The following is a 24,813-nucleotide window of genomic DNA, read 5'->3' as shown; positions in this document are numbered from 1 at the left end:
GCGTGATTTTTTTTCCCAAACCAGTTAAGCGCAAACCACGCCCCCTTACGTTAAAACCCCACCCCGCAGCCATGACTCTCTCCTCTGCTTCGATTTCATTGGTCAGCTACATCACAGCGCTCATTCCACGCACAGTTAAACTTATATTATTGTAAATATCCAAAATACAAAATGGATACACGCGCATACAAAATGAAACGGTGCAAACAGTTTAAATGGGTGCATAAAACAACGCATTTATATGCTATAAAAAGAAACAGAAGAGGAGCTTAACACTGAGAAAACTGCATTTGTAAAATATTCATACACAATAAATATTCTGAAAAGTATCCTGACCTTATCAGAGTCTTGAAAATAGTCAACAAGAAAATACATTAAAAAATATTTGAAAATAATAGTTTTGTTTTCAGTCATTTTCATTTCATTTTCAATCAAAGAGTTATGTTTTGTACTTGTATTTTTTTAACATTACATAGGTAAAGTTTGACTAAATTGTGAGCCTCTTAAATGTGAGTAATGTGAGCGTAAATTTATTTAACTTAAATCATTGTTAAAATTTGGATATGAGAGTTAATATAGCGCTGTAAACAATAGTACCTTATTATAATGCAGTCTAAGTCTAGAATTTAAAGACATCAGATGGGTTCAATTTAAAGCGACACTGCAAAGACCAGTCAGCATAGGCCTATGTCATCCATGTACCCCAGTAACTCGAAAGCACACCTTTATTTGCACTAATGTAATGACTACTACTCATATAAAAACATTTTTATTAAATGGATAAAACACAAAACTGCCATTGTACACAAAGACACTTTTACATACAACAGCTATCAAAAATGTATTGCACAGAGAAAATGTAATTTCACGCATCCTTTACTGTAAACAAGAGTCCGAATATGGTTTTAATATGGCTTTATAACCTGAAAGCATTCATTCATAGAATTCATTAATAATACTGTATTTGCATTAACTAATCTATTAATTAACATTTTAAAACATTCAGGAGGAACAAATTAGAAACACTTAACCCATCAACACAAATTCCACATACAAATATTATTCTAGTGTTGATGTGAGTAATTCATTGCCACAGATTCTGACAATCTGTGGCGAACCCTTACAGCCATTTTCCCCCCATTTCCTGCATGTCTGCTGTAGTCATGCTCTGAACCAGAAAAAATTATTCTGGGTCGTCCAGCTGTCAAACGCCGCTTAGAACCAAACTTATTTGTTCTTCGGGCCACTGCTGTTGGCTGACAGCCAATAATAGGTCCTGGTCGTCTAGCAGCTCGTCTTAATGCTGCTGCACGCTTTGACACTGACATTCCTTTACCAAAACAGCAAAATGCAGAGATCAGTTGGCTCGGGTTGTGCTGCATCTTTTCAAGCTGCTTGGCCATTGTGTTCATGGCATCACTGTAGTCAGAGGTTTCAGACAGTTCACCGAGCAGTCTTAGCATCCTTCTTACAGGAGACTGAGGTATAGATGCTGGTTATTGAGACAACAATAAAAACAAAAGTAAGTAAAGATACTGATTAATGACAAACAATAAAAACAATTAAATAGTTTTATGAATGTTATGATATTTGGTGGTTTTGGCAGCACTTATCAAAAGGTTGAATAATCCTAATATAGTCACAATTGTATTCTAAGGGATCTAAAATGAAATCTATAGAAAACTAATGAAAATACAGAACATTTTCTGAGGGGTACAATCTATAAATCACATAAACCACTGGGACACAAATAAAACCCAGTATAAAATGTGTTTTCTAATAGTTTTAGACTTTTTATAAAGAAATAAATGGTGTATAATTTAGAACAGCTTGTGTATAGCTTATGTACAATCATGAGATCCTCTCAAAATATACGGTTAAGTAAAAATACCTAATGGCAGTTCCTTAGCATTTACAAAGTTTCAAGACTTTCTGAGGATGTTAAGGGGACACCACGCCAAAAGGTAAAAAAAATCTGTCATCATTTAAATGTTATTCTAAAACATCGAGTTTCTTTATTCTGTTAAACACAAAACAAGATATTTTGATAATAAGACTAAAAAGACTTTATTCAACAGAATATTAAAGGTTTAGAACAACATATGGAGAAGTACATTGTGGCTTAATTTCTCTTTAATGTGATTTAAGAGATTTATGGACTCACCACTTTTTGAATTACTCTGCACACAGGGTAGGTTGGAGTTTGAGCCTTCTGGAGTAGGTGAAACTGGGGGTAATTGTGCAGAGCTGAAGGTAGACACGGCCAGCTGATGGTCTACTGTTCATAACAAACACAGATAAAATATAATGTTGAAATATGGTCTTTCTGAACAATATACATCCAATAGAAAGATAAAAAGAGTAAATAAAAAACAGCACCATCCTTTCTTTTATACTTACCATCATCTTGAGCACTAAGATAGTACTGATGATCAGTATTGCAGGTTTCTTGTCTTGGAGGCACATCTGTAACAATCGTATACTAATGCCACACTGCTACACAAGTTTTGTTAAGAATTAAACATGTATAATAAAGGTACTCGCTTGTATCTCTCACTTAAACTTACCTGGAGCTAATGTGCTTGACATAGGCCTTTTTTGCCGTAAAGGACTCAGGAAGTCAAGAGAAACTGAGGCTGTGAAAATGATGAACAAGACATATTTGTTCAAATATCTTAAGAAGGTGCAGTAGCATTTCAATAGAGTGTCAGTCCATGTGTGACAACCTAGGCTGCAAAGAAATTATTACCTTTTGTTATTTTCAGCAGATCAGCCCTCATTTCAGCTGTTGTGGGGAGAAAGTTGATAGAGGTGATGTTGTAATTTTGCACTATTGCTGCTTGGTGTTTACATGGTGCCCCGCTATGGCCAGCTCGGCATGTGCAGAGCTCCAACTCCATGTCCACGGTATAAGTGTGTCCTGATGTGGAGGATTTCACCTGAAACTTCTTCTCTCCAACCTAACAGTGACAAAGACATAAAATAGACACTGAATGTTTTTATATTCTAAGAATTCAAAGAACAGACTTGCATTCTTGTAGAGAATGGTCATGCCAGACTAGCTTTTAAGAACAAACTGAGAAGGACACAAAACACATTGAGTTGCAATGTGACCTTGTTGTTCAACTGACCATCGCAGTAAATTGTAAGTAATCGGACAACATCATCTGATCCCAAAAATAACATTCAGCTTTTATGCATTCTGGCGTTATAACTTATTACAACATTTCATTATTGTTTTTTATTTTCATTGTCGTTATTAAACGAAGGTGTATTGTGTTTTTGTAAAAATAAACAAACAGTAAATAAAAGTACTAAGAAACAAAACACTCCAACGATTTCCGTATGATTCTTATTCAAATGTATACATTACCTGAGAAATATCAGATGGTTTAATATTACTTTCTGTAGCAAGGAATCTTGACCGGTGAAATGCCTCCCAATGGCCAAGTGCGATGTCTGTCACACGTGCTTCATAGTACATCTCTAGTCGGGTGGTGAAAAGGTTGAATAATTGAGGAAGGTTGAATGCTTTCGTCCTTTGAAGTATTTTGTCTTTCAATACACGCATTGCAGCTTCCACATAGTTATTTGTTTGATTGCCACGTGTTGGCAAGTCCCTCCTGTAGCAGAGAGCCCAACCTTCGCGTAGACTATAAAGACTCTGTAAATAAGTCAAGAACTTCTTGTTTCTGTAAAGATAAAATAAAAACAATACAGGAAAACCCTCTAAAAACCCTCATCCAAGGCATTTGGATGCTAATCATACCAGAAGAACTTGTAAAATATTTAAGCTACCTCTGCCTATCTACTTTTTTCCCTACCTGGTGGTCAAAGGGTTGTCAAGAGCTTGCTGATAGAGTAATTCAACTGTACTCATCTCCCTGGCATAAAGCATGTCTTTGACTATGCTGAACAGTGTTTGTCTGTCCTTCATCTCAGCCTTGTGTTCTTTGTTCCACAACCACCTCCACACAGCTTGAAGAAGATGAAATATGCAGAGCAGCTGTTTGGCTTCAGGAAAGACCTGGGCTATAGCTCCCTTTTCTGCCTTTGAGTCATCTGTAAGAAACACACAAGGGCCTGCCTCACCACGCCCTCCAAAGGCATCATTCTTCAGTAAGGACTTCAGCAGCTCCAATCCCTCACTAATTGTTCTCTCATCTTCTGACTGGGTTATAACTATACCAAGAGGAAGACCACCTGCACAGGTGTGTGTAAGAAGGAGAAACACCCTGCAGTTCTCACGGTCCATGTTACCAGATGGACCATTTCTCCACTATTGGAAAGGCGGTGTGTTCGTTTCATCAAGGGGGAACAAATGGCTACAAGTGGTGTTCCTGCTGAGGACATACTAAGCTTAGCACAGGTGTCATCACATGATGCATTGTAGGATTCTACCTGCCTTTCCAAAGCTACAAGCATTCCCTCCCCACTCTGCTCTCCAAACTCCTGTTTATTCACCTTCTGATACAGTCTGCAAATGAAATTGATTGTTTGACTACTTTTGTCTGTTAAAGCTTCTAATTTGTTTTATAGGCCTAGTAAAATTTTACCTGTAGCAAAACTGAAGGTCTGGGCAAAGGGTACGGTTGGCTGAGGCATATACATATTTGTTACCATGCTCAGCCAGCAGGTCACTTTTAAGTACAGCCAGAGCTGAGGTTGGGTTGTGCCCAATCTCAAACAACTGAGTCAGGGTCTCAATTGCCTTTACTCCCACATCCCTGTGCCTCAGTGCCTCCGCAACAAAGATGTTATGATTATGTACATTGTACAAACGCACAGAGGTTGGGTAGGTGGGTATATGGGGATCTTTGCTCCTGAAAAATAAAAACAAATCACATAAAGGTCTGACAAAAGCCCTTCATTATTCTATCTTCAAATTTTAACTCACCTACTAGATGAGTCCCCTTGTGTCTACAGTATTTACCAGAGTGCAAACCATTTTTGCCCCACATTGTGTATTTTTTGACAGCCGTCTTTGATTAGCCATGCCTGATCGGACACAAACATTATGCTGGCACCTATAATGAGCCTATAGATAGATAGATATAGAACAAGAATGACCAAATATACAGAATTGTGGACAAATGTTAGGCATGTTAGATTTTTAATTTATACATTTTTCATAAGTGGTTTATTACTATTTATTTCTACTTATTACTATTACTAGTTTATTACTATGAAAACTTCACATTGTGATAGATTTCTTCTTATAATAATAACAGTTAATAATAGTCTTAAAATTTGGGGTAAAGAATATATAAATAAACTGATTTGATATTACCTTATAAAGCACACGTTGTCCCTTACTTGGTTTGGTCACTGCCACTCTCCAACTCACCCCTGATGACTCACTAAGCTTTTTCACCCATTCCTTAACCTCACAAATTTCTTTCAGTGCAATTCTGAGTGATACCTCAAAACTTTTGTGGTCCAAGTTTGATGTGCCTTGTGTAGTGTAGGTGCAGAAATGATAATTATACCCAGAAGGTAACCAGTCCTGTAAAAATAAAAATTACCAGAGAAATCATACTCATGTTTTCTGTTTAAGATTAGAGAAATATACATGTAACAATATAATGAACCATTTTCCTAAACTTTTGATGATATGGAATAGCAGTCTAGAGACATCAAAAATATATCATGAATATCATAATTTATACTCATGTTTTCTGTTTTAGATTAGAGAAATATACATGTGTTATGAATGTTATACAAAAGGACACATGTTTTAGAACCTTAATAATATTAGTAATACCCAAATGTTAACATCCGAGATCAGTATGTTAAAACTTTAGGTAAAAACTTTTCATAAAAAGGCTGACATTTGCATGAAATTGGCCATAACATTTAATTAATTGAAAATGTTAACCTTCAGATGTGAGGCTTGGTCTTCATTACAGCCAGAACAAGCGTAATCCGCTGCAGGGGATATAAATAGGATACGATAAACATTAAGTTAAAATAATAATAAAAAAACTTTCACTGAAACCTCCTAATTGTTATTTATGATGATAATTAAATTCTATATATAAACAATCAGGCGGCTTATCTTACCGTTTGTCAGCGCCAAATTCGGATCCATAATATATATACAGCCTTGCCTTAAGGAGACGTCTGAACCGCTTAGGTGACTACGTAACACATTTGACCAATGAAATCGAAGCAGAGGCGAAAGTCACGGCTGCGGGTGGGATTTTAACGTAAGGGGGCGTGGTTTGCGCTTAACTGGTTTGGGAAAAAAAATCACGCCAATCGGTCCTTAGAAGGTTCATCTTGTTAAAAGTCATGTTCTCTATAACTCTACAGTGATGATAAAACCCAAATAAAATTTAAGCGGTATTGAACTGATTGATAAAAAATGCAATAACAAACATATCTGTACTTTATTCCAAAAACTAAATAAATTAACACCTAGAGGAAAATTATTTTGGAATTCTATTATTGAGAATATTAATTGGTTAATTTCCTTTAAATATTGTATCAATTACAAAACTAAAGAAATAGATTTTAAAGTTTTGCATACCATCTACCCTGTTAAATCAATCATTTAAAGATACTCTGATATTGATGATTTATGCTCCTTTTGTAAAATTGAGAAATAAGTGTTAACACATTTATTTTTTCATTGTAAAAATACCCAACTTTTTTGGAAAGAATTGGCAGACTACATTTTTAATCAAGTAAAGTATAAATACTTTTTATTTATTTAAAGGATATTATTGTGCAATATAAAAACAATGCTAACAAAGGTCTTGAGTACAAAATTCTATAGGCAAAATTCTATATACATAAACAACACAAACATAAAAAATGTTTAGATTCATCCCCAACATTCAAGGTGTTTTTAGTTGAATTTGATTGTTTTATCTCTTCTCTAAAATTTATTTAAAACAAAAAGTCACGAACATGTTTCAAATGCCCTGTTTCTAATTAATGTCATACTTTGTTATGTATGCAACTGTATTATGCTATGCTCTGTTGTTACATTTTCTACTTAATAAAATAAAATAATCCTTAGAAAGTCGCAGCCTTCGAATTAGGACACAGCTACAGTACAAAGTGTTTTGAATTGTAAAAGCTCACTTTTGTCAAGATTTGGATTATTTTTGGTTAATTATAGAGACAGTATATGTATACAGTAGGGCAGTCTTGTTATTCCCAATATGGTGGAGCAGATGACCCATGATGATTCAGTGCAGCATCTACTGTATTGTGTTAACCAGCAAAATTTGAAGGTCCTAAATTTGTCTGATAATATGATGGATGGAAACACTTTTCAGGCATACTTTTAAGAACATTGTGTGAAAATATAACCTTGATTTCTACTGTAAGATTGAAAAATAAATGGTTGAAATCAATCTCATTATAAGATTTTGAGACTTTATAGCCAAGATTTTAGAGACCGGGTCATATTTGTTCATTTTCAATTGGAATCTTTTGATAGTTAAATCTTACAGATGTTTTCTTCAGACAGTCTTTCTGACATGATGGAACGGGTAATCTGTAGCGCACTTGCTTCCAGAACCTTGAACTTGTTTTTTCTCCATCTCTCCATTGTAAAGGAGGATTGTTTTTGAGAAGATGCTGCAGTCCGAGTGGCAGATGTGTGTAGTCCTGGATTTCTTCTAACTGGATGAGGATGACAGCGGTGTCTCCCTGTACCAAAGCCTGATGGAGTCCCACCTGAACATCATAAGCTTCAAGAGAAACGCTGTGTTCATGCTCTCTGTTTCCTGGAGAGATCATGAAGATAAGTCTTCGGCTGAGCTCTATCTTAGTTTCGATCAGATTCATGCAGTCTTGTGAGGGCACAGGAAGAAAGATAAGTGAGAATTAGTACAGCTTTCAAAACACCTTACTAAGTAAAGGATCGATTTCAAAAAGGTTGCTTACCACAGTGCTAGTTCAAGGATAACATAGGCAGCAGGTTGTTATCGCAGAAATAAGCCACCAAAGTGTGAGCGGAGGCGCTAATTTTGCGATAACAACCTGCTGATTGATCATTAACCTGTTTATTACATGGCTATTTACTTCATATGTAAGGTAAGGGACATTAAATATTGATTTGAAATATTTTATTAACTTATTTTTAATGAATGTAGACCTTCTATGATGAAAACATGTTTACTTTCATTTTTAAGATACTGTAAGACAAACCTGCAAATGTCACAACTGGCCAATCAGATTCGAGCATCTCAAAGAGCTGTGTAATAACTAATGTTACCAAATACAACTTTATTGTAAAGTATTACTCAATGAGATTTTATTAAATTATTTAAAAAAGACATTTTCACATGGTTTTAAAAAACATTTATCATATTCAACAAAAATACCTGTACTGTGATTACCACTGTGATAGGTTTACTACAGTAAGTACAGTCATATAATACTTTATGAATTAACATTCATAGAAACTCTTCACTGTAAAACAAAAATGCAGGATGAAGTTAAAACCACTTGGTTTTGCAAGTCACTTCAACCTATTATTTTAAGTTTTGGCTGGTAAAAAGTTTGCATAAATTGTTTAGCTTAGTTTTTTAAGTTAAAGTAGCATAAAAATATATGTTGATTTGATAAAAGGCTGCATATTTCATTTATATGTTTATGTGATGTACCTTCGCCTGGTAGATCATCTCTACCAGGAATGTAAAGCTTGTAGCCGTAGTTTTTCTCCAGTACCGTAGGAAGTTCCTCATGAATAAATTCACTTAAAGTTTTTTCTGACGTCTCATCTAAGTTGTTTCTCTGGTAAATCACATAAGCGTCATACACTTTCCCATCTGTCAAACAGAGTAAACAGCAAATGAACAGATTAATCATCTTATTTTTATTGTAAAGGTTTGTAAATAGGATAATACAGGCCTTAAAGGAGCATTTCACCCGTAGAAACATTAATCTTTATTGAAAGTGTGTCATATTTGTAGTTGAAATGTAACATACATTTAGAATTTGGTGCCTATTTGACCGAGAAAAGGGGTGTTTGTAGTCTCACTCCCTCAACAAAGACATTGCACTTCCTTCTTTCAATGATGCAAAATGATGATTTTTACATCATTGAAAGAAGGAAATGCAAGACTGAAATCTGTATTTCTCCTGTCTCAGTGGCAACTGAGGAAATCATGCACAACCATTCAAAAACATGACTGGGGATCTATCTATACAAAGGTTAATGCAAATGGGTGAAGTGTCCCTTTAAGTTATGAGCCTGCTAAATCAAGATGGTTATTAAAAAGAAACTCTGCTGTCATTTTTTTCATCCTTAACCTCTTCACAGTTTATAGAGATCACATCACAGTCATATGGATGTTTTTAAGCTTTAATAATGAGCTTTGACTGTGAAGAGTTAAAGAGCTTACTGCATACATGTTTTCAAGGACATTAGGATGAACTACTGTAATCTCTTAAAGTGCAAATGATTGATTTTTTCTTCACCTTCTTTTCTGTTGAGCTTCTTGAAAATTCCTCTGACTAAAAGCACCAAATCTACAGCGAACATCTTGACTGCTCCGGTGATCAGCAGAAAGAGAAGCAGCACACAAACACAAACTGAGATCAGCGTCAGACTCGATACTCCCACATCTGATGAAGATAAACACAAAAACATCATTTCTTTTGATCTCCATCATCACTCTTCTATAAGAGAACTCATACATATCTCATTGCTCAGTTAAACTAAGTGAAGTCAGCAAACTTAATCAAAATAAGTAAAAGAGCCCCTATTACATTGCTAAAAAGAACATTATGTTGTGTATTTGGTGTAATGCAATGTGTTTACGTTGTGTATATATTATTGCTGCTCATCTATACCCCGCCTTTCTGAAACGTGCCGATCATTCTGAGAAAGCGCAGTGTGCTCTGGTTGGCCAGCTACTTAGTGCATTGTAATTGGCTGAATATACGTCAAGCGTGTGACGGAAATGTGACGCTTCCATATTTGGAAGATTAGCTCCCAACAGAAGATAACATTGACATTATTCATACGAGCTGAATCTGATCCAGAAAATGCAGATGAACAAGCTGATCGATCAACTTTGTCATCACAGCTTGAGCAGAACGTACTGTAACAGATTGGATTTTTTCAACATTTATGGCAGCTTTATAAACTATTTTTTATCTGTGTTGTCTGTATTATCATTTTAAAACTGTAACGTAACTCATTTTGACAATGACACTTCTCTTATTCAAAAATAGGCAAATTGCTATAATCCAGTAACTATGAAGTTACATAAGAAAGGTAGATTAGGAAGCATCTCAATTCTGAAGCCTATTTTGTTACAGTATAGAAGTAATGTTTCCACACAGTATTAATCTGGGCTGCTCTCATTTCTGATCAAAGTTCCTCAACAATGCCAACAAAGTAAATGTGGCATCTAGTACTCGAATTTACATTTTTAACATAACAATATAAACTTTAGATAGACTTATTTCATGTAGCAGTACATTGCTTTTCTGTTTCTTGAAGCTCTCTCTCTCTCTCTTTGCACTGACAATTATCACACATAAGCATATTGAAATGTAAGATGTGGATTCACAGTTTATAACTGTTTATCAGTAAATTTCTGATGAGAAATCATTTGGAATTTCAGTGGAATGCATATGGGCAAAACACAAGTAACGTAAACTATATTTCTCAGCGTCTTTTTACAAAAATCGTATATACATCTATAAAAAAGGGATATTTGGGCTGCTTCCGGAAACTCTACATTGCTGCCTTCTGCGGCAGCTTTCCAAAGCATGAAGGCATCAAGGCATGTCCGAATCCAATGTTAGGTTTAATTCCTAGCCGTTTCTCAATGTCAAAGAAGGATCCTCGGAAGCCAGAATTTCGAGTATGCTACGTCATCGACATCTATCGAAGGACTGTTCCAATGTCGAGGATCCTCGGAATTTCAATCAAGGACTGAGTCCTTCGTTCGAGAAATATCCCATATACAGGAAAGGATGTATATGTGTAGCCTTTGCACTGTTCGCAAGCTGAAATCACCCACATGCGTGCAGCGACGTAATGACGCAATGAGGTGCACTTGCTAGCATGTTCCATTTATGTGTTCTCCGAATGCAAAAGAGGACCCTCGCCTCGCCTAGCCTCTGAAGGAAGTGACTTGTAAGGACCAGTCCTACCAAGAAGTATCCTTGAGATTGAGAAACAGCTCCTGTCTCCTGAAATAACTCCATTGGCCTGTCCCACAATTTTATGCATGGGCGTACATTAAGAATGTGATTGGTTGAGCCTGGTCGAGTTCGAAAAAATAAAATGGTGGCCAAGGAAGCGACTGGAGCACAAATTTAGTGTAAATAAAGGTATATTTTCACTTTTTACACATTTTAATTGCATTTCTAGTTAGAAATTATTATTGTAGTTTTCAAATATGAGATTAGTTATCACAAAAACGCTCTCTGTTTATATTTCAAACACGATGCCTTTGAAGTGTGTCCGAAAGCGTTTCTCTTAGCTGCCTTCATGCCTCTGAAGTCATTGCCTCATGAGGCAGCAAGGCAACAAGAGACTGCCTTGAGGTTTGGACCCTATGAGCAAAGTTTTTTGTTCCAAGCTTTAATTCACTGTGATTAAATGTAAACTACTTAATATACCAACGACATTGTGCAGCTAAAGCAAAGCAGGCAGACCAACTTAGATCAGAGTGCTAACATTAGCTGTTAGCCATGCATATAATATATCCGTTGACGCTATTTACATTACATAACTATAAATATACACTTTCGCAGTAATAGAGGGTATGCACGTGACGTCACCTTCGGCGAAAGTGACTGTGGTTATGCCAACTCAAAGAAGAAGTAAATCAGTAGCAGTAGCCATATGTCAGCTATGTACAATTTTGGGATAATAATCCTATAAAAATACACCAATGAATACTCTTATTCTGTGTAATTGCACAGTTTTGTCAGTGAGCCTTCATGAAAAAACATTCATTATGATGAGTCTTGTGTTTTACAAAGGTGGGATGGTTTAATAGTGTTAGGCAAGACATACATATGCCAATGTCCACAGACTACTGGTTGTTTGGCAAGTTGTTAGGGTCACTGTTAAGGCCAACTAGATTCAATTTAAGATGATAATAGTCACTCAATAGGGTGAGCTCCGGTGTGGTCACGTGGAAAGGTGATGTCTTGCATACCGTCTATAACGAACGAACACACACGCACACACACACACACAATCATATACGCTACGTTTATGGGCTTTCTGGGCGCAGAATTCATGCCCTTGATGCATCATCTCCTGGGAATCCTCGCTCCGCAATGGAAAGTTCATGACTGTTAAAACACAAAGAGAATAGATGCATCGTGTGCTCAGCACAAAGTAAATTGCATCCATCCAACGGCTTACGGAGACTTTTATAAAACAGATCTTTAAAATAACCTACAGTTATCTAGTGTGTGCGTGTGTGAATGACGCGTTTCATCCGTCCGCTTCATGTACTGTATTAATTGCGAGTACAGAGTATCTTTAAATGTGCGTTTGTTCCTTCACATGAAGCTATTGAGTGTATTAAGAAGACTTTGAATATAATGCATAAAAACCCTTATAGTGCTTTTATAATACTTTGTCCTTTTAAGCTTGTCAGAAACGCCACAGGTAACGCACAGTGCATTTATATAGCCCTTTAACAGACCTATGGCCATCCAAAGCACTTTACAATTAGCCTCACATTCACCCATTCACTCACACATTCATACACCGACGGCGGTGTCAGCCATGCAAGGCGCCAGCCAGCTCGTCGGGAGCAGCTGGGGTTAGGTGTCTTGCTCAAGGACACCTCGACACTTGGTCCAGTGGAGCCGGGGATTGAACCACCAACCTTCCGGTTTGTAGACAACCTACATGAACCACTAGTCAATCACAGTGGCCTTTACACAAGCTCCGTTCCTCCATAAACGTAATTGGCTGGCTCTGCCTAGGTTATTTGCATAAGGCGATCTCATTGGCTGACGCACGCGTTGCCGTTTGAAAAGTTGAGAAATGTTCAACTTCTGCAGCGAGCCACGGCACTGACGCGGCGCCGACGGATCCACAATTCAGTTCGGCAATGCATGACATCACCCATTAAAAGTGAATGGGAAGCATTAACGCTGACGCCCCGTGTGAATGCGCCGTAAGGCCGCCGTATGTGCTCGTCCCTAGGTTCACTTTCTGCACATGGGCATTTTCAGGTCTATATTGGCGCTTTTCCATTGCATAGTACCCCACGGTTTGGTTTAGTTTGGGTCGGGTCAGCTTACTTTTCCATTGGATGCAGTACGTAGTACCCGATACTTTTTTCGTACCACCTCGGTTGGTCCCAAGCGACCCGAGCTGATACCAAACGTGACACGAAAACACTGTGGGCGCAAATCAATAAGGGGTTGGTCTGAAGTAGGTTCATTATTCATAGGTGTGGTTTGGGCGTAACGTCAAATAAACCAATCAGAACGCTAGCCAACATTCCCTTTAAACGCAAGGGCGCAAGTTCCATGGCGGGTTGCTATTATTATGACAGATTTACCAGGCGTACGCCAGGAGCGGTTCACAGCCGAGGAGACCGACGTCCTTGTACGGGGGAATCCCACGCTTGCCAGCATAAATCGGGCACGCCGTGTAACGGGAGGTGGATCTGCCTCAGGACTTGACGCCAGCAGAGGACATCGCTGCGTCCACCCTCACCGCTGAAAGGGTTTGGGGGCTTTGAAATCGGACCCAAGAAACGCAAGCAAGCTCCAACCCCAAAGTACTCTTACAAATCAAGTTCATATACATTAAGGTTTCTTATGAAAACATTTTAATTATTATTTACATAAAATAAACGTAATACAGCCACACAACAAAGTTATGAAAATATTTTAATCGTTATTTGCATGAGAATAAATAAAAACTATCACCACAATGCTCACCACTATGATTCCCCTTATCTCGTGTATTAATATTTTTAAGTGTAACAATTTATGATTTGCAAAAATAACTGTTGCATCTGTGTAGATTAGATAAGCAAAGTGTATGCGCGTTGTGCACCCTATACATTATGGTCAAGCATGCGCCCTTAAAATAGCATAATGAACAACGCGCAACGCGCCACTGACTTTAAACTTTTTTTTTCTGGTCAGTGGCGCAATTGTTTTTTGAAACTGCAAAATAGCATCAGGGATGGTTTGCGCCGGAACACGCCTCTTTTTTTGCGCTGAACCACCCAGGGAGCGCAAGTTCATTCCCTAGTTTGCCGACGTGCTTCTGTGACGGGAAAAACCCGCTGTGCGCCGGGGCAAAATATGAATGATACAAGCGTCACGGACAAAGTCAATTGCGCTGGGTGCAAGATAGAGCCCTGTAGGTCACTGATTGGTCTGAGAGAAGCGTCATCGCTATAATGTAAATATTAGCTTTAGCTTACTGCTAGCTTGCGCTGTCTCAAGCAAACATGTTGTTATCTGTGTTCTGCTATAAGTTTCCAAACACCCTTTTAGTGATGAAAAACATCCACAGGTTGAGAATCCGGGACACCATAACAGTTTTTTCCAGACTTGCAGTTTGTGGCGGCACATTCGCGACGTGCACGTCCGCATTATATATGCTTAAATGCAACTTGAATGAGGCTCAGCGGAGCGCCGTCGACTGACGCCACGGGACGGGTGTTTGAACAGAAACTGTCATGTGAGACAGAGGTAGTTATAAACGCGATGTGCAAACATCTATTTGTGGTGGCCAATTTTAATTTTGTGGCAGACTGAAAAATAAATGAATGTATGGGAATGTACAACAACGCTCTCACTTGTATGATGTCACAGCAGTAGGCAGGGTAAATATAACGACACGCCTATAATCCCTCCCACTGCAAAGTGATACTAAACTCGATGGAAAAGCTAACCAAGCCAAATTGAGGTGAGCTTACCCGACCCAAACTAAACTAAACCGTGGGGTACTATGCAATGGAAAAGCGCCATTTGTGTGGTGGTCTATGGTTTCAATTCAGCCATTCATTGAAGCTCGCATTCTCACCGTGTTTTTTCAAAATGTCTGAGGGTCACAAGAGAAAAAGTGTTTATGAATTGTATGACGAGAAGAGAAAGAAACAAGACCAGAGTGTTTTTGGGAGAATATTTCAAACAGGTTGGGCTTCCCACTGATGCCTCAGTCCTGAAGTTTCTACTCGACAAGTAAAAATTGGCAGTGGTTTTAATAGGCGTTCCTTCTCGGGAACAAGTGGAGAGGGCTTTTTTTAATTTGGTAAAATCTTACGCTCTACCTTTAATTTACGCACATTTGTTTCAACTTCAATTTCGTTATTATTATTTGTAAAATTCAGCAGTTACATGTTGTGTAAGATGTGTTGTGTTGTGGTAGACGTTCACCTTTGCTCTTCAGAGTGACCGATACAAACATCACTTCAGACTTGTCTTCAGCTGTACACTGAAACACAGACAGAAGGTCCACCTGAGAAACTTCACTGATGGTCAGAACTGCATGAATGACATCATCATCCTCTCTAGAGAAAAACAGACAGGCTTTTATTATTACTTTTGTATAATTGACACTCAGGCATATCGGTTTTCTGCAAAGTGATGAGGAGAGCATTTGAGCAGTTGCACCCAGCGTCATGTTAATGATCTACTACTTTAAACTATGCTAAACTCTATGTAGTTACATTGTCAAGGTCCTGTTGCTTCTAGAACAAGTCCCAATGAAAGCAAAACAATTCAAATTTTTTAATGTTTATTATAAACAATTTATCTGTGTAGTTATTATTTTTTATTGACGTGACGCGCTTCATAAATTTTATCAAAATAAAAAAAAAAAAATTTACTTCTCTGATGACGCCAGTTCTATTTCTGAATAAAACGCCTACTGTTCTTTATCCAATCGTAGCACAGTGGAAAACACTAGCCACGCCCACTATTTGCCTCAAGTGACATTCTGTTTCACTCAGAAATACGTCATAACGATTTCCAGTTTATGGGAACTTTAAGGTTATGACTGAAATCTATAGAAATGTAGAGCTGCTTAAGAGTATTTTTACCTGTATTCCAGTTTATATCCAAACACTTTATCCAGCTCGGTCCCGTTTCTTTTCCAGTAACACGAGCTCTTATCTTTCCCGAAGGATCCAGTGAACACAGAACATGTGAGGACAATTTCTGTACCTGAAAAACAAGAGCAAGAGAAGGGGGTGGGTTGCTATGATTAACTTCTTTATTGTATTTGTTGGCCAGACCTATATAAAAAATATGATATGACCCCTTAAAGAAATAGTAGTAGCCTATATCTGATAAATGTTCATCAGATTTTTGCTGAGGAATCCCATGTCAAAATGTTATTATTATAATATGAACATGTCATGATCTGTCCTCACCCATATCAACCTGCAAAATGGAGTTATTGATAGGAAGAATGATCTGTAGAGAAGTAAAGGTAGATGGTTCTGTAGATCAAAAGAGAAGATCATCAGAAACTGAGATCAGACCTTCAGCATAATACAGGTGATGAATCTTCTGTACCTTTAATGTAAACTAGACGAGATGCAGAGCTGTTGTACTTTCTGCCGTGATGTTCCCAGGTACAAACACACGTGTAAATACCTTCAATTTCTTTTGAAGCGTTACTGATGCGTAAAATATTCCCAGACTCTTGACTTGAAATGAGAGAGAAATTCTTCCGAAGAAAGAGAAAAAAATTGCATGGTCAGTTTCAGGTAACCATATAGAAATGAGTTCAGTTTTATCCTTAATTTAACACAGAACAACTCATTAAGTTATAGCAGCAACATCACAATGAATAGTTGAATAGAAACACAGACACGACTTTAAGAATGTTTTTGCTTTAACACTTTAACTGCCTGCTCGATTTTGCGTCCCTATATTTTGTTGAGAGGAGTACAGGTACCTAACTTTAGTCAAGCTGATTCTCTACTATTTGTTTGAGCTATGTTATGCCAAAAAATCCACTAGATGTCAGAGTGTCAATCAACAGCACATCTTCTTACAGTATATGGATGACAGAGAGAAAAAAATCATTCCTGCTATGTGAACTGTTCTTGTTGAAAATTTGCAAGGAAAGCATTTTTTTTTACATATTACATGTAAGTGCCCTAACTTTACAAAATGATGTTACTTGGTGCCATGAAAAAACTTTCGTATGTTTTTAACAATTTTTCAAAAACATGCTCAACCAAACGGTAAATGTAGAAAAGCTAGGGTAATGTTTTCAGATCATCCATTTCTGTAGTCACAATGTACTGTTGGCTATGAAATATACATTTCTGATCATTCACAGCTATGAATATGACACAGCTATTGTTATTTCTTATTGAATATATTGAGATAATTTCTTAAGTGTGTATTTTTTGCAACTTCTGGATATTTTTTGAAATAAATATAATGAATTCATATAATTAATGTATGGAAATCATAATTACTGATTAATTAATCAGAAATTACTTCTTAAATGATATTTTAAATTGTTTGAAGGATTGTTTCTAATGTCGGCTTACTCTACACAACATTGCTGGTTTACAAAGAAATGTTAATTTATCTAAAAAAAGAAAAAAGAAAATCCTGTTACTACCACACTTGACATTGTGTTTCTTAAATCATAAATTGAACTAAAATGCCATTGTATTGCTATATTTAGCCTTCTTTAATTTTAGGTTTTAAATGCAGAAAGTCCTTATTTTTGTTACCTTTAGTCTTTTTTATTGCTAAAAAACATGAAAACATTTAATTTCCTGTGTTAAAATGAAACCTGAAATATTTTAATATTTTATATTTCAATAAATAAAGAAGACTTAATATACAAAGCTATTTTACTTGAATTATGTTTAATTTTTTTTATTATAGTTCATATTTTCTAATTTCCATAATATGTGTTTGAATTCCTTTAAGTAACATATTAACCATTTGGTAGAGGTTGATTTTTAAAAATTAAGGGGTGTGTTGAAAAAAAAAATACATAGAGTGTGATAACAAGCGACATACGGAGATAAGAAATGCAAACAATTTTCAAATGCCTTTTTCTTGGTGTGGCAGTTAAAGGGTTAAAGTCAACATGAAATGTTATTTCGCACCCTACTGTGCTACTGTAATGTGACAAATGTTAAAGTGAGAAAGGATGAAACATTTAAGACATATAAGACAGGATGAGATTTTATCACCGGAAACTGATCCGATCAATGAAAAGTAATGCAATCTAGGTTGGTAATCGGAGGAGAGAGTACGAAGAATTTGTAACGGAAGAAATAAAATACATTTTATTTAAACAAACGTTTGAATCAAGAAAACTTAAAAATAATAAGTGCAGAAACGTACATTAAGAAAGTAAAGAGAATCAACAGATAACAGCGCTCAATAGAAATAATACTTTTCTTTGTTTTATTCTTTCACCATCTCAAATCTATCTGTTCATTTACAGGTTTAAATAAAGCCCTGCACATTGTCAATGTAATATATACAGCTTTGGAAAAAATTAAGAAAGCACTTTTTAAGATTATTGTCAGCTATATTCTAAATTTACTATTTATACTAAAATGCTTATTTTTGTTTAATTCTGTCAACTACCTAAAACATTTCTGCCAAATTATTAATAAAAATAATATTTCATTTGCGTTTATTTTCAGAAAACTGAAACCGGACAAAATGTGCGATGTTTTCAGATCTTGAACACTACAAAGAAAATAAATTATATTCATGAATATTTGATGGAATAACCCTGATTTTGAAATACATCTTTTATTGGTTTTGTCAGCTCTCAGTCTTTTACATTACAATAAGGTGACTTTAGTGTCACTCCTGCGATTTGCTTTTGTTGAAATTCAACAGACACTGGACTAAAATGGTCACAATACATTTCAAAGTGACGATTAAAGGCAAAACTGGAGTGGTCTAACCAAGCTTCATACCTTATACCAGATGAATGTTCCTTTTTGAGATTCACACACAGGACAGGGAATTGAATTCGAGCTTTCCCTTGATATTGAAATTTTCGAATTTAAAAGATTTGGGCTAAACTCTTCATAAACAACAAGGTCCAATTCAAATTCATGACAAGGATCCTTATAATCCTTATACCACCTATAACACAAGATGACAACATACATGAGTTACAGCAAAATGACAGCAATGAAGTATACATACACTACAAAATTCACAGCATTTATTTTTATGTTACTCTAACTTAAAAAATGAAGTTAAACAATTTCAACTTGAATTTATAAGTTATGGCACTTAAAGTAGTAGTTTAAATTGACTTGCTAAACCAAGTTGTTTTAACTTCATTTTTTACACGTACATAAGTTGTGAATGAAATAAGAAGTAACAGTACATTGATATAATCTGTGTGATGTACTCACTCCTGTGTGATGTAATGTCCGGTATCTTCTAGAGTTAACTGAAGGATGTACAACACAGATCTGTGGTAATGCACACGCTCGTGTTCCTCTGTTCCAATCTTTTCCAAACGCATCGTTTTACTGAGATTCTTAAACCAAACATATGAACTGTTATAGTTGTCTTCATAACAATCAAGATTTGGACACTGTAGATACAAAGACTCTCCAGCTGTCACAATCACTGTTTTCTTTCTGTCAAGATTTTTACATGCTAGAGAGAGAGAGAGAGAGAGAAAAGCGCAAATATTATTTCTATTCACGTAACAATATTTTATACACTTATTACTAAATTATTATTATTGTTGCTAATATTAGGATAATTTATATTCTAAATCAAAAATGTAATATGGTCTCAGATTTTAAAATGTTAATTTTCCAGGGACTATTTTAGTTAAAGGTTTCATTTAAACAGCACCAATTTTCCGATTCAAGATTTTACAATTCCTTTGGTGTGTAGCATGCATAGCTCATTGAAATTTGGCACCCCTTGTGTATAAGTACATGTTAATGATATGCAAAAGGTCCCAACCCCAAAGTAAACGATGATGCGAATTATCGTCTCCAACGTAAATCTCTTTTCTTGGACTACAACAAACACACAGATAGTAGGCAATGGGGTTTACTTCCTGGGATTGGTGAGACAAACAACCTTAACTTTGTATTAAAAGGATAGTTCGCCCAAAATGAAAATTCTGTCATAATTTTCTCATCCTTTTAAACATTTATCAATTTACTTTTTTCGGATGAACACAACAGAAGATATTTTGATAAATAATTGTATGCCCACAGTTATGATACCCATTGACTTCCATAGTAGGAAAAATAAATGTAATGTAATTCAATGAGTACCGTCAACCTGGGGCTCCGTTTGGGGGGAGCTTAGGATGATTCTAAGGCCCCATGAACTTTTGGGGGCACCAGCCAAGGACTGTGCCACTTGTGCAACCCCTTTAAGCGGAGCCCTCTTAGCTTCACCCGTCTTTACTGTGTTTTTAGCGCCTTCTTCAATCCACAGTCTCACAGTGCGGAGTGAACTTCACAAGAGAGCAAGGTGTGTGTATTTACTGCTATTTGTTATGACATCTGAATATGTGCACTTCCTTACTATAAATGCAGTTTACACAATGTGACGCTGAAGCAATACAATGCAGCTTTCTTTCCATTATAAAGTCTTCGCTCTGTTCACCATAGTTAAAAAACAAGGTGAATTACGTTCCCTGTTATGTGTTATGATTCTGACGCGAAGTCAGCCCTTAAAAGCTATTTTAATTAACATAGCTGTATAGGCTTATTAACATAAACTAGAAATGCTATCGATTAAACACTCCAATGTTTTGTAACACAATATGCCAAAGAAGGATTATTATGCAGTCGTGAATCGAGTTGAATGTGATGAGACAAAAATCCAAAGAGGGCTAAACTAAGTCAGTCCAGTAATGTATATTAAAGCTTCTCACCTTGCAACATTTTTAAGAAATCAATGCTGAAATGTATGCTGCAGTTGTCCTTTTCATTTCATTTTAGAACCCCAGTGATAAAAAAAACAGTGTGCACTGAAAAAATTATTCATTCAATTTATTTAAGCTACATTTAAACAAAAGTTTTTTTTGTTTTTTTTGTTTTTTTTTTTTAAATGTAGCTTAAATAAATTGATTGCGACCACTTACCTTAAAAACATTGAGTAAATTGAATACAAAAAAATTTTCAGTGTGAAGAATCGTTTAAGAGTTTAGCTGTTTTCTCCAGTTCACTGTTTTAATGGTCTGTCATTATTTTTGCTTTACTGAAGCTGCTGGTTTGTGAAAGCCGTTATAAATAATGCTAATAATTATAATACAAGCTTTGGTCAAGCATTTTGATAACACACATCAAAGTTTGATTTTTAAGCATTCATTTCGCTAATTGCTGACATGACATTACTCAGTCAATATTTGAGATATCAGGTTTATATTTTCACAAAATGTTCTTAACATTATGTAAAATGTTTTTATGTAGAAAACAGTAAACCACAAATAAATACTTCAGCTGGGTTTTCACAGATAGGGTCACAATTATCTTTAATCTTTGTTAAAGAATGTTGGATTTTCTCTGAATATTTGATAACTGTATTTTTTTATTAAATTTACATTTGCATAATAAATTATCTTAGCTGCAGGCATTGTAAGTCACTGTAAAAAGTGTTTCTGTGTCTTAATAGATTTAATAAAATAAAATGAGTAAACTGTGTTCAAATGTTTGAATTCTTATTTTTTTAATCAAAATATGAGTTAAAATAACACAATAATTTGAATCATTTGAGTAATTCTAAATGAACACATAATTGAGTAAATTCAACTTCATTTTATCATGTATAATCCACTGAAATTTGTAAGAAGGAAATTAACATAATAATTTTGTGTTGAAACTAATGATTTTATTATTAAACATAACTAACAAGGCAGTGGACTGCTCTGCATGGGACGGCATTTGGAGAGTTATAATTTGAATTTTAACTTTATTTTATGTGTTTTTGCCAAAAAGAAAGACTTGTTAGTTTTTAATGTTCATTTATCTTTGAGATTTGGAAGAGTTTCTGTTTCTTCTTTTGAGTTTTGTAGTTACCATTGTTCAGAAGACTGGTGCTTGTGCATAGACTGCATACTGAAGTATGTTGCGCTTTAAAGCTGCCCAAACCAAACTAAGTAGGTGCGTTGATTGAATAAACGTTTTGTGCCCTCATCTCACGAAATAAAAGAACAACAACAAAACATAAATAATGTAATAATAATAATAATAAAATTAATTAGTAAATCAGTATTATTTTATTTAAATGTTACCAATTTTAACGAAGTCTGTGTATAATATGCTGATATTTTTTATATTGGTTGTACTTAATTTATTAGCTTTTTCGCATTCATTGAAATCCATATTATTAAGTTGTCCTTACTCAAAATATCAGTTAGTTCAATAAACTTACAAAAAGTAGTTGGAAAATGTTGCCTTAATTTTATTGAGTTAGATCCAAGTAACAGTTTTTATATTGTATAAATACTGATAATAGTGGTCAAAACAATAGCAACTAGTATTATTAAATTGCAGACAAAGATTTTTAATAGCTAGGTTGAATTGTTTGGTGCAAAATGGGTATGTTAAGGGGGCCCGACCTACTATTCTTTCATAGGGCCCAAAATTGCTAGCGGCGCCCCTGCCGTCAACTGTCGGCTTACCATCATTTATCAAAATATCTTCTTTTGTGTTCATCAGAAAAAGAAACTGAAGCCCTATTCGCATGGGATTAGTACTACCTTAGACCTCTAGTAATTTGTTATAAATGTGGAGGTTGTCTGTGATCTTAATCCCGTGCAAATCTGCCATGTCTGTGATTTGTAAAGTAAAAATTCCCAACAAAAATGTATTACAATATTTCGCCGAACACTAAGGTCCTGTGATAATATTAGTCCAGTGCAAATCGGAATGTCTGTAATTTTGCGGGATTATATCATTTTTGTTTCTGCACCTCTCGCACTGCAGCTGAGGAGCGCAGCGCGCACAAATACTTTACAGAGACGAATCCTTCTGATTTTTATTGCTTTCCATTTGAAACATGAGGGTTTATTGGGTATATGTGCTTTTAAATGCACCTCTATATCTTAGTATAAGGATACATAAAGTGTTATGAAATGAACATGACGTTTCCCATTTGTTTTTAAATCTTCACTTCACAAAATAATCATCATTTAATATTGTAAATGAAATCACTCATAATAAATAAATGTTGATTTCAGTACACTTAAAGAAGCATCAGTTGTTGTCATGTTTTGCCAGTTTGCTAATATAAAATTCCTCTCACCTGTGTAGTTTGTAAAAGTAGAGACCTGAGTGAGTTCAGTCAGGAGGAAGATTAATCCCACCTGCTTCATCATCATCATCATCATTATCACACCTGTACATCCAACAAATCAAGTAAAGAATAAAAAACCTTTCACCATAATTAACTGTTATCAGAAACCTTTGCTCTATAGTACACATTCACAGACAGGTTGAACTAGTTAATGTTTCACTCTAGTACACTGTAACACATTCAGACTAAAAAATATCATCAGGGTTGAATTACCTGTATGCAAATGGATGTGTTCCACTGAATGTGAGAGACGATTTTCAATTTGTGAGAGTCAAAGTAAATGATACAAAAGAGGATGTATTTCAACAGTGTTTATATCGTATAATCTGAAACTTATCTCCCTTCCTTGTGTTTTCTCTTGAAAACAGGATATTAGAAAAGATTAAAGTTTTTCTTGATTGCTAAAACACTATAACCAGGCTTTTGAACTAAAATTTCAAAACCATAATGCCATTTTTCAAGAAGCCCAATAATTTTGCTGAACTATAAACACTACTCTCCTGCTTAACACATGAGTCAGATTGGTGAACTTCAAAACTCCACACATAAATCCTTACATTTCTCAGTGATTACACCATGTGGTCATATGGAAAGCACTAGCGTTCAATACTGTTCACTCAATTCAGCACAGCTTAGGCTCATTAAGCAAACAATTACCAAGGTGGAAACACTAAGATCAAAATTGAACACAAATAAAATAAAATCCTTCAATGGATAGATAAAAGGGCCTGAATCAGTTCACTGAGCTTTGAAACAATCAATACACAGAGAAATGAAGGAATAGGTTGAGGAGAAGGACGAGGAAGAGGAGGAGGGAGAGGAAGAGGATGAGGGAGAGGGAGAGGAAGAGGAGGAGGCAGAGGGGGAGGGAAAGAAGGACAAGGTGAAGGAGAAGGAAGAGGACGTGGTGAAGGAGTAGGAAGAGTAGGAGGACGTGGTGAAGGAGGAGGAAGAGGACTTGGTAAAGGAGTAGGAAGAAGAGGAAGAAGAGGAGGACGTGATGAAGGGGGAGGAAGAGGATGTGGTGAAGGAGTAGGAAGAGAAGGAGGACGTGGTGAAGGAGGAGGAAGAGGACATGGTGAAGGAGGAGGAAGAGGACGTGGTGAAGGAGTAGGAAGAGGAGGAGGACGTGGTGAAGGAGGAGGAAGAGGACGTGGTGAAGGAGGAGGAAGAGGACGTGGTGAAGGAGTAGGAAGAGTAGGAGGACGTGGTGAAGGAGGAGGAAGAGGAGGAGGATGTGGTGAAAGTGGATGAAGAGGACGTGGTGAAGCAGTAGAAAGAGGAGGAGGACGTGGTGAAGGAGTAGGAAGAGGACGTGGTGAAGGAGTAGGAAGAGGAGGAGGGCATGGTGAAAGAGGAGGAAGAGGACTTGGTGAAGGAGTAGGAAGAGGAGGAGGATGTGGTGAAGGAGGAAGAACGGGACGTGGTGAAGGAGGAGGAAGAGGACTTGGTAAAGGAGTAGGACGAAGAGGAAGAAGACGAGGACGTGATGAAGGGGGAGGAAGAGGATGTGGTGAAGGAGTAGGAAGAGAAGGAGGACGTGGTGAAGGAGGA

General features: G+C 36.2%; 2 protein-coding genes across 4 annotated transcripts; both read right to left on the bottom strand.

Moving 5' to 3' along the window:
* Positions 1-797: 797 nt before the first annotated feature.
* On the bottom strand, positions 798-6,200 carry LOC135733102 (uncharacterized). Of its 2 annotated transcripts, XM_065251412.2 has the most exons (11): positions 6,064-6,200; positions 5,879-5,928; positions 5,291-5,506; positions 4,934-5,038; positions 4,557-4,823; positions 3,374-3,692; positions 2,750-2,960; positions 2,568-2,636; positions 2,401-2,466; positions 2,165-2,278; positions 798-1,492 (listed from the first exon to the last, which is right to left on the bottom strand). In XM_065251412.2, the coding sequence occupies exons 4-11, from the start codon at positions 5,014-5,016 to the stop codon at positions 1,065-1,067; spliced, it is 1,557 nt and encodes a 518-aa protein (XP_065107484.1). In that variant the 5' UTR covers positions 5,017-5,038; positions 5,291-5,506; positions 5,879-5,928; positions 6,064-6,200; the 3' UTR covers positions 798-1,064. The 2 variants fall into 2 exon arrangements, with proteins under 2 accessions (XP_065107484.1, XP_065107485.1); XM_065251413.2 differs by lacking the exons at positions 5,291-5,506; positions 5,879-5,928; positions 6,064-6,200 and having other exon boundaries at positions 4,934-5,080.
* Positions 6,201-6,724: 524 nt separating this feature from the next.
* On the bottom strand, positions 6,725-23,540 carry il1rl1 (interleukin 1 receptor-like 1). Of its 2 annotated transcripts, XM_065252370.1 has the most exons (12): positions 23,473-23,540; positions 23,209-23,301; positions 19,341-19,590; positions 18,891-19,062; positions 16,495-16,648; positions 16,350-16,418; positions 16,017-16,140; positions 15,352-15,485; positions 12,202-12,285; positions 9,442-9,588; positions 8,625-8,789; positions 6,725-7,808 (listed from the first exon to the last, which is right to left on the bottom strand). In XM_065252370.1, exons 2-12 carry the CDS (start codon positions 23,291-23,293, stop codon positions 7,417-7,419), a joined length of 1,776 nt encoding a protein of 591 aa, XP_065108442.1. In that variant the 5' UTR covers positions 23,294-23,301; positions 23,473-23,540; the 3' UTR covers positions 6,725-7,416. The 2 variants fall into 2 exon arrangements, with proteins under 2 accessions (XP_065108442.1, XP_073668044.1); XM_073811943.1 differs by lacking the exon at positions 12,202-12,285.
* Between the last annotated feature and the right edge of the window lie 1,273 nt (positions 23,541-24,813).

This window comes from Paramisgurnus dabryanus, chromosome 15 (genome assembly GCF_030506205.2).
Source record: "Paramisgurnus dabryanus chromosome 15, PD_genome_1.1, whole genome shotgun sequence".
NCBI classification, from domain to species: Eukaryota; Metazoa; Chordata; class Actinopteri; order Cypriniformes; family Cobitidae; genus Paramisgurnus; species Paramisgurnus dabryanus.
The sequence above is the reverse complement of the archived record's forward strand: the minus strand, read 5'-3'. Positions and strand labels throughout refer to the sequence as shown.

Excerpts from the sequence above, each read along its gene's own strand:
- LOC135733102 (XM_065251412.2), bottom strand. The coding sequence starts at position 5,016 with ATGTTTGTGTCCGATCAGGCATGGCTAATCAAAGACGGCTGTCAAAAA. Across the intron at positions 3,693-4,556 it reads GACCTTCAGTTTTGCTACAG|AAACAAGAAGTTCTTGACTT; the intron begins GTAAAATTTTAC and ends TTATCTTTACAG. Across the intron at positions 2,279-2,400 it reads TCTTAGTGCTCAAGATGATG|TAGACCATCAGCTGGCCGTG; the intron begins GTAAGTATAAAA and ends TGTTATGAACAG.
- il1rl1 (XM_065252370.1), bottom strand. The coding sequence starts at position 23,293 with ATGATGATGATGATGATGAAGCAGGTGGGATTAATCTTCCTCCTGACT. Across the intron at positions 16,141-16,349 it reads CATTTTGCAGGTTGATATGG|GTACAGAAATTGTCCTCACA; the intron begins GTGAGGACAGAT and ends CTTGTTTTTCAG. Across the intron at positions 7,809-8,624 it reads AGATGATCTACCAGGCGAAG|ACTGCATGAATCTGATCGAA; the intron begins GTACATCACATA and ends TGCCCTCACAAG.